Below are 8489 nucleotides of genomic sequence, written 5' to 3'. Positions count from 1 at the left end.
CAACGTGTAAGAAGGACGTGTTTATTTTTCCTTCAGCATTGAAGCCGTCACGTAATCATACGGCAATTTTGATACTGAAAATACTTTTGACGATCGTGTGTGAGTGCGTTTATTTTATCTTCTGCACCTGGAGTTAGAGTTATCACGTAATCCGACGGCAATTTTGATGCTGCAAGAAATACTTTGGACGACCGTACTTTGCGAACATTTTTATCTCTTCTTTTTTCGCCGACTTTAGGGGGATAAGTGTTTTTCAGGACACCGAATGACTGAGAATAGCGAAGATTAAAGCGACTCGCAAGAATAAAATAAAGTGAAGCAAGGAAAAATGAAACGGTTGCACCAACAAAACAACTTAATTCTATAAAATTGTAAGCTGCTCCTGGCAGACGTCGAAGCTGTTATTTCGTTAGAGGGATTACCTCGCGTTAATTTCAACAGCGTATAATCCCGCCTTGCTCCCTTTGCGTACAAGTACATACGTATAACTAGCGCGCTAAAATTATCGCGTATCAAGCGTTGCAATCAGCATTAAGCCGGTTGCATTCTGGTTGCCTTGGTTTACGAAATTAACCGGTTTACGGGTATCCGGTGTGTTACACACTTCGATCGCTCCTCATTACAATTAAATGCGGAATATCTGCGCCCATCCGGTCGCATCGACGATGATTCGATTTCGCCGTGATTGCACCGCTCGGTTCGGAGGAGGATTCGGCGTGCTTATAGCTATACCGCGATATTCGCGTGCGCGTGAGTTAAAGTAAACGCGAGCGTTTACGCGAAAAGCGAGGGCCTTCGCGCCCGACGATCGGGATCGAGCTGAGGAAAGCGGATGCCGTGATGTCATCCAAGCGAACGGCTTCGCCGCGCGCCAGCAGCCGCGCCGCGTCGCGCCGCGCCGGGCTCTCTCGGCCCGGCCCCGTAAATATATTCCGTTTAAGACTGATGGCTAGATTGTCCCGCAGTTGACGGTTAGTCTCGGGGTTCTCATATCGGGGCAGTTGATGCGACGTTACATCGGCGCTGCAGGCCGGAGTTACACGCGAGTATAATCGCGCCCGTCTGCCAACGTCCGCGCGTCGTATCGTCGTCGGTCGCCGCCGCGCGACGCACCGCGCCGGGCACGCAACTGTCATTGGTAATTGAACGCCCCCGCGGCATTGCGGACTTAAACGGTCCCCAGACGAGCGATATTCTTTGTTAATAAGAAATTCCCCTCCCCTCCCTTTCCGTTCCTCCTCGTCCGAAAGCGGTGCCAGCTCTTGCTAGAGCGAAGAGATAGAACAAATGCGTTCGGTGAACCGATAGGAGACGTCGACTCTGTTTTATTCTTGAGCTAAACAATAACATTTTTATTACATTTATTTTGATGACAGATAAAGAAAGCGCTATTAATGAGGGCAAAATATTATCTGTACTTTTACAAATCGAGAGAACATTATTTGAAATTGATAACGCGAGTAAAAGTAGAAGTGACGTCTATCTCTAAGTCATTTCTATCTCGCTTTAATTTATAATTGTAACGGTATTTGGGAACGCGCGCTGTTAATAAATTATCGTTCTTTTTAAAATAATAAAAATTTGTTGCTTTGACGACTTTAAAAATTATTACAGTATATTTACAGTATTGTTATAGTGAGAAGTTAAATAAACTTACGCTCAAAGCAATATGATAATACCAAGGAAATATATATATTATATGTATAAAAGATTAGGCAAATCAAGTGCTTGGAGAATTACCGAATTTGATCGAATACTGCACATTCGCGTCGCAGTTAGAATTAATTCGGTTCGTGCATGACGATAAATCGATGTACCAAAGCGTGTATAGCTCGCAATAATTAAATTGCACGAACGAAAGTTCACATCGCGCAGGCAATTAATATTCATAAATTCAAGAAATTTAGTCTGTCTTGTAATAATAGTATTTCGTAGAATTAATTAACAATAATTCTCAATTAATGGGACGATCAGATACTATAATAGTATTTCGTAGGATTAATTAACAATAATTCTCAATTAGTGCGACAATCAGATACTATAGATAACTGCACTATAAATACAAATAATTCAACTGGTCAAAATCCTTTAATGGATCCACGTTAAGTGCCCTGCGACTACCGCCGCCTTGGCATTGGGGAGCGACCGTCAATTCTCTTCATTTCTCTTACAATTAGTTTAAGTCTCTCGACGTCTAATGTCGGCGTGCGAGAGAGCATCCGGTAGTGATGTAACGCATCGCCGAGAAGAATAAATTTGCAGCAGGCCGCACATGTTCCAGAGTATTGTGCGACATTTCTTAACGCGCAGCGCGGTCACCGTCACCGTCTTCGTCGCAGCGCGTGGCGCTTCGCAATCCGCTTCGAAATTCGTGAGCGGACTTCAGAATCACCTCCGCGCGATCTCGTTGCACGATTGTTCCGCATCAACGGCCGCGGGAGCAAAGTCTTTCCACAGCCTAGAATGCAACCTCAAGAATCGCCAATCGCCCGCGTTTGAATAACGATCCCACTCCGTCTAGTTATATGTTATCATCGTCGCCTGCCCGCGTGCCCGGATCCCTCGGCAAGATCATTACCACCGTCACGGAATGTCATTGCGGTAATGATAACGAGCATCCTCGAAATGCGCGGCAGGCAAAATCTCGTGAGTTCGTGATGTATCGTACTTGCGTATCGAAAGATTGCTGTTTTTGTCAACAATTTGCTATTTTTCAGCGCATTTCCTCAACAATGCGATTACTGAATCTTGCAAATTACATCTGGCTGTAGAAAATTAAGCAAACATTTCACGGTAATTATCGAGAATAATATCCAATGATTGAATATTGTGAACGATAACATTATGCTAAATTGTAATACCAGAATGTATATTGAATTATGCTGTGTTTAAATACATGAATTATTTGCTCTGACATAGAGCGAACGAAAATTTTATCTAAAACAAGGAAAGATCGATTTCAAACTGGTTAACCATTTATTTGTTCTATTCTTGCAATAAGACGGATAATCTAGTTTTAATAATTTTACATGTGTAAAATTGTTAAAAATTCGTCCTTCAAAATTCGTTATTTTCTAATTTTTGGAAAATATTCTATATTATGAAAATTTGAAAAAAATAGAATTAAAACTTGTTTTTATCTTTGAGAATTTTCTTTTTAGATTTAATATTCGTATGATAGAGAGAGAGTGTATTTTTTTCCTGTTTCAAAACTGAGATTGCTTTTCTCTTTTTTTGGCAAGAAGAGAATTATGTAAGTGGTATGCTCAGGAACTTCCTTACAAAAGAAACGTGGACAACTTTGAATCATTGTTTTTAGCTTAATGCGTATTGTTGCGGGATCTATTTGAAGATTTTATCTGAAACATGTACGACCGAGTAATATCTCAAACCCGCAATCTTGATCGTAATGGACGTGCACTCTTACTGAAATTAGTGAAATTCAAGCGGACGAATGACGAAAGCAAGTGCGTCTGGAGAAACTAGATTAGATTCAGCAAAGCGCCAAATTACACCTCTCAAGGGTGCAGCCGTGAAAGTGTTAACATTCCGGACTGTATGACATTTTAAGGCATTCCGCGATTAACCTATTTTTCGGACGTACAATAATATCGTTTACACAAGAATTATTTCATTCAGTTTACTTGTCTTCAATAAATTATACACTCGATAGTTTTAACCAGAGTTAGATAAGTTAAGTTTATCAGTTTAAAAACCATCATGCTATTTTTACGATCGCTCGATGTTTTATGGCACGAGAGAATAAACCTGATTTTTCCCAAGAATCTACCTGCGCAGAAAGGCAAGTCAAGGATCATTGACGTCAAGATGATCACTGGTCCTCTTTGCATTGTGTATTTGACTAAAATCGATCTCTATTTTCATCACGCGTATCTTACAGCAGTATCGTAAAATAAGACCATACTCAATAATATGTGTGATGTTCATCCTCTTTCAAAGCTACGGTAGATGCATGCCTAACCGGTTGCTTTCATATATATCATATCGTCAAAGATAACGGGACTATCTTTGAGAAGAAAAACATTTATATAAATCCTTTTTTTTATTAAATAATATAATCACTGAACTAAATGTAAATGAAAATATTTGGTTTACTCTTTTATCGATATATTTTCGAAGAGGCTATTTCATTATATCAAGAACACTCACACATTGCGCAGTTTATAGCAGTCCAAAAAATATAAACTGGTTTTCGAGAACAATTTAACAAAAAACTGCTTAATATATTTCGTGGAAAAAACAATGGAATAATGGAATCGAATGCGCAAAGCCGCAACGAAAAAGATACGCACGGACTTGCCGAATAAAAGTCACGTCGCAGTCCGTTATAACGCTGAATAAATCTTGGAAAATAAATCTTGGAAAATAAATCTTGGAATTTCCTCGGAGAGTATAGTGGAATATATATCCGCAAATATACATTCGTTATCGTGGAACGATCGAGTCGATCAAGCGCGAAAACGTGACGTAAAAGGAAACGCCAGGTCGCGGAGTGCAGTAAATGCGCTGCGGTGGCTGGGTCGGCCACCCGGCAGCCGACTTTTATCGCGCCCGTGTCGCGTAATCTGCAACCACAGGGTGGAAGGTCAGTCCGAGTGTCTTGACGTTCTCGAGATAATGCATGTATTTACGGCTTATCAATCCTTTGTCCCCCTAGCTCTTAATGCGCGGTCCGGCCGCGCGCGCGATTCGTTATGCACGTACCGCGTCGACGTGCACGCGCGTACGGTATGGACCAGTTCGCGCTCGCGGCTTTCACGCCACGTTGAAAAATAAAACTGCATATCGCAGGAAGTATCTCGGATGTTCAGGACGTTCAGCTAACGGTAACGTTGCTGGAAAAAAAAGGAAAAGGAGGGGGAGAGCTAACTCGGTGATAAGGAGGACGTATAACGATAAGCAAACTACGAGACAGCTACGGAGTTACTTAACGCGTGCAGCGAAATGTTTGATAACAGCTGCATGTGTCAATATTGTACGCATAAAAATGTACGTTAGATAATGACGAGGAAGAGATAGAGAGGGAGGAGATATTCTGAATGAAATTTAATAACGATTTACTTACGGCCGATTATCATTTAACGTTGTTAAAATTAATTAAACCTCAAGACGCTGCGCTACTCTTGCGAATGATAACCGCTCATTGAAATTTCTGCTGGAAGCAACCGCGCTTTTGCAATGTTTATCCAAAAATATAATATAGGTCAAGACTAAAAATTTGTAAATGCTCTATGAACCTCATCGGTTAACTCATCAAGGTCTACTTTTAAGAACGAGAAAAGAAACTATAAATATTTATCACACGCATTAATATTTGTGTATATATTGATGAAACCTATACTCTTGCAAATGATAGCCGCTCATTGAAATTTTTGCAGGAAACAACCGCGCTTTTGCAATGTTTATCCAAAAATATAATATAGGTCAAGACTAAAAATTTACAAATGTTCTATGAACCTCATCGATTAACTCATCAAGATCTACTTTTTAAGAAGGAGAAAAGAAACTATAAATATTTATCACACGCATTAATATTTTTGTATATATTAATAAACCGGAATATTATAAAATATTAATTAAACATTTTAGTGAAAATAATATAAGAAAGTGTTTGTTTTATAATAAACTTCTCTCTCTTCTCCCTTCCTTTCTCTTTTTCTCGAAGTATTTTTTTGCCAATTTCTAAGGCATGGTTTTTCGTCGCGATATATCGAGTGATCGAATTCATCTCGCGCGAGATTCGTTCTTCTCGGTTTATCTCGGTCCAGAGAACGCAGAAGGAGTGCGAACGTCGCGATTTCGCGCAGCCCGGAATGCCGTTCCCCCCCAAGATATCGGGCAATATACCGGGAACACACCGGCGGTCAGTTGTTGCCCGCCGCGCCGCGCGCGCAACGCGAACCGCGCGCAACAAAGAACCGAATCGATTGCGATCTATTACGTAAATCAATGAAAGCGGGATTTCGTTTGACGCGCCGCCTACGCCGACGTTTCGCGAAGAAAAAAAACGCGACGCGACAACCGCCGTTTACATATGGATGATCGCGCGACCGCTCCAACCGCGGCAAGGAAGTGTCAAACTAGATAAGCGCGCGACCGCATTCATTACTTCCGTTTACCACGGATGCGCCACGCTCCATGCGTTTGAGTCGCGTCGTCGAGAGAAGATCAGCTCTCATCTCCGAGATTGTACAGGCCGGTCCACAGGCCGTCGTCCGCCTCTCTCGTACGTATCTTCGAGAGCCTTACTTACACGTCTATCTACCTTCCAATGACACAGATTGATAAACTGAAGCCGTTAGATAATTAATATACTGTAATTAATTGCGTAATATATCAATATATATTAATATAATTATAAATAATATTTTGTGTTTAGATAATTAATATGCTGCGTAACGTTTGGATATTAAATATCCAAACGTTACGCAGCATATTAATTATCTAAACACAAAATATTATTTATAATTATATTAATATATATAATATATTGATATATTACGCAATATATATATATTATATATTGCGTAATATATTTAAAAAAAAAGAAGTTGAGGGAAGAGAATTGTTCTTAATTAATAACGTTTCGCTCGCGATAAAATTTTGACTGCCGAGCTGATGTCGGCCCTGAGCTTAATGCACCTAATGTGTCATTTTTAATATTTTATTTTTAATGTTTTTCAAATATCTCTATTCTCAAATAAATTATATTGATTTTTTAATGTTTTAAGTAGTAAAATCATTCTTAAATAAAACCGTTATTCATAAATGAGTGATGCCTGAGAATTTTACGCATCATCCAAATGTGGATGACATGGCAATCAAGGTGATGAAGCGTTTGCTTCGAGAGCAGGACATCGTCTGCCTTTAACGGATAAAGATATTAGTTAAAAAAAAGTAGGAGATTTCAAATGGGACGTATAGGAGTTTTCAGATCGCGACTTTCTCTGGCAAAATTTCCTCGAGATTCGGATGAAGTAAATTTTTTTTTTTTTTCGAAATTTACACGCGAACGGGTCTTCCTCTCCGTGACGTTCTCCCTCGGCTGCTCGGCTCGTACGTAGATCTCGTAGATCGCTCTCGCGTACGCGCCTCGCGCGGTGAGCGGACGAGCGGAGCGGACGCGCGCGGCAGGCACGAGGGCGAGCGCGAGCAGGTACGAGCGGAATCTCGAGCGACGCGGCGAGCAGTCAGTCCGTATCCCGCTTCCCGGCGACGACGTTCGGCTCGCGCGCTCGCCTTCACGCTCGCCTCGGCAAACGAATTCTCGACCGTCGATCATGACACGCGGACGGACGAGGACGTGCAGGTGAAAGACGTTTTCCCGCGTCTCCCCCCCGCCCTCCCTCCCCTCCTTCGTCGGTCCGATCGAAGAGGACAAGAGGAACACTCGCGGCGAAGTGCCACCGCGAGGAGGAGAAGAACGGAAGTGAGAAGACGAGAAAGAGGAAGAAAGGGAAGAAGAGAGATCGATATCGGCTCGGATACCGCCGGAAGATCTAGTTGATGGTGACAAAGTTTATTGTGGAGAGTTTGTGGAGGGTTTAAACGCGCCTCCGGCCGAGGAGCAAAGGTAATTGTCACCGGCACAATCGATCCCGACGATTTCGAGCGGGGAATTGATCCGGATTTTTGCGCTCTCGCGACTGATGGAAGTGACGCGAATGAGCCCGAAGCGCTCTTCTGCTTTCTCTTCGCGCTTCCCCGTTAGAATCTTCGGTCTTTTTTTTTTAATCAACGCCCTTTGTCTAAATCGCGAAAAATATATAATACACGGTAAAAAATATTTTTTTAGCTTTAACAGCGTCGATAGCTTCGTACTTTCAAAGCTTATTACGCACATACACATACATATATATATATATATATATATATATATATATGTATGTATATAGTAATTTCTTTGCGTGCGCAACATCGTTAAAGTAGATAAGATATAATTAGAGGAAGCAAGAGACGCGAAAACGAATTAATACAAAAAGATTCGCAATTAATAACTTTGATTGAATGTAATTAATACCGATTTGCACATAATGCAACTCTTCCTTTTGACTCAACATCCTACTTTTGGAATCTAAAAACACGCTATATGAGTTTACGTGCTCGCGCTTTTGAGGAGAGAAAGCAGAATGGAAGTAATTGTAGAAAGTGAAGACGAGGAAAACGGACTTGTCCGCGTGTGGCAATTAACGAGCTTGAATTAATTGTACAATTTCGTATTGTTCGGTAAGTAATGACGCTTAAGCGAGTCGTAATCGTCTATCAAGCCGTCCGTAACGTTCGTCACGAGTTAACACGCGGACTGCGATTGCAGTGCGACCGGAATAAAAACGGGCGCTTAGCGCGCTCGCAATATTCGAATTGGCGACGGATCGAGTTGATTTTTCCCTCCGAACTCATTTTTGCGAAACTGAAGACCGACGTTCCGGCGCGAGGAATAACGGGAGGGCAAAGCCGTATCTTATGAA

General features: G+C 41.5%; 2 protein-coding genes across 2 annotated transcripts in view; one reads left to right on the top strand and one right to left on the bottom strand.

The window, feature by feature from the left end:
- Window positions 1-6842: 6842 nt before the first annotated feature.
- LOC105457518 (homeotic protein antennapedia-like) overlaps window positions 6843-8489 on the bottom strand; it is a 2888-nt gene continuing 1241 nt past the window's right edge. Inside the window, exon 2 of the mRNA XM_011702227.1 lies at window positions 6843-6886. Within this exon, the coding sequence (XP_011700529.1) occupies window positions 6843-6886 (44 nt within the window). The remainder of the gene's footprint in view (window positions 6887-8489) is intronic.
- The window catches only part of LOC105457462 (patched domain-containing protein 3-like), a 26558-nt gene continuing 25282 nt past the window's right edge, over window positions 7214-8489 (top strand). The window contains exon 1 of the mRNA XM_011702132.1: window positions 7214-7594. The gene's annotated coding sequence lies outside the window, so the exon portion shown is untranslated. The remainder of the gene's footprint in view (window positions 7595-8489) is intronic.

Source organism: Wasmannia auropunctata, unplaced genomic scaffold (assembly GCF_000956235.1).
Source record: "Wasmannia auropunctata unplaced genomic scaffold, wasmannia.A_1.0 LD335214.1, whole genome shotgun sequence".
Taxonomy (NCBI): domain Eukaryota; kingdom Metazoa; phylum Arthropoda; class Insecta; order Hymenoptera; family Formicidae; genus Wasmannia; species Wasmannia auropunctata.
The sequence above is the reverse complement of the archived record's forward strand: the minus strand, read 5'-3'. Positions and strand labels throughout refer to the sequence as shown.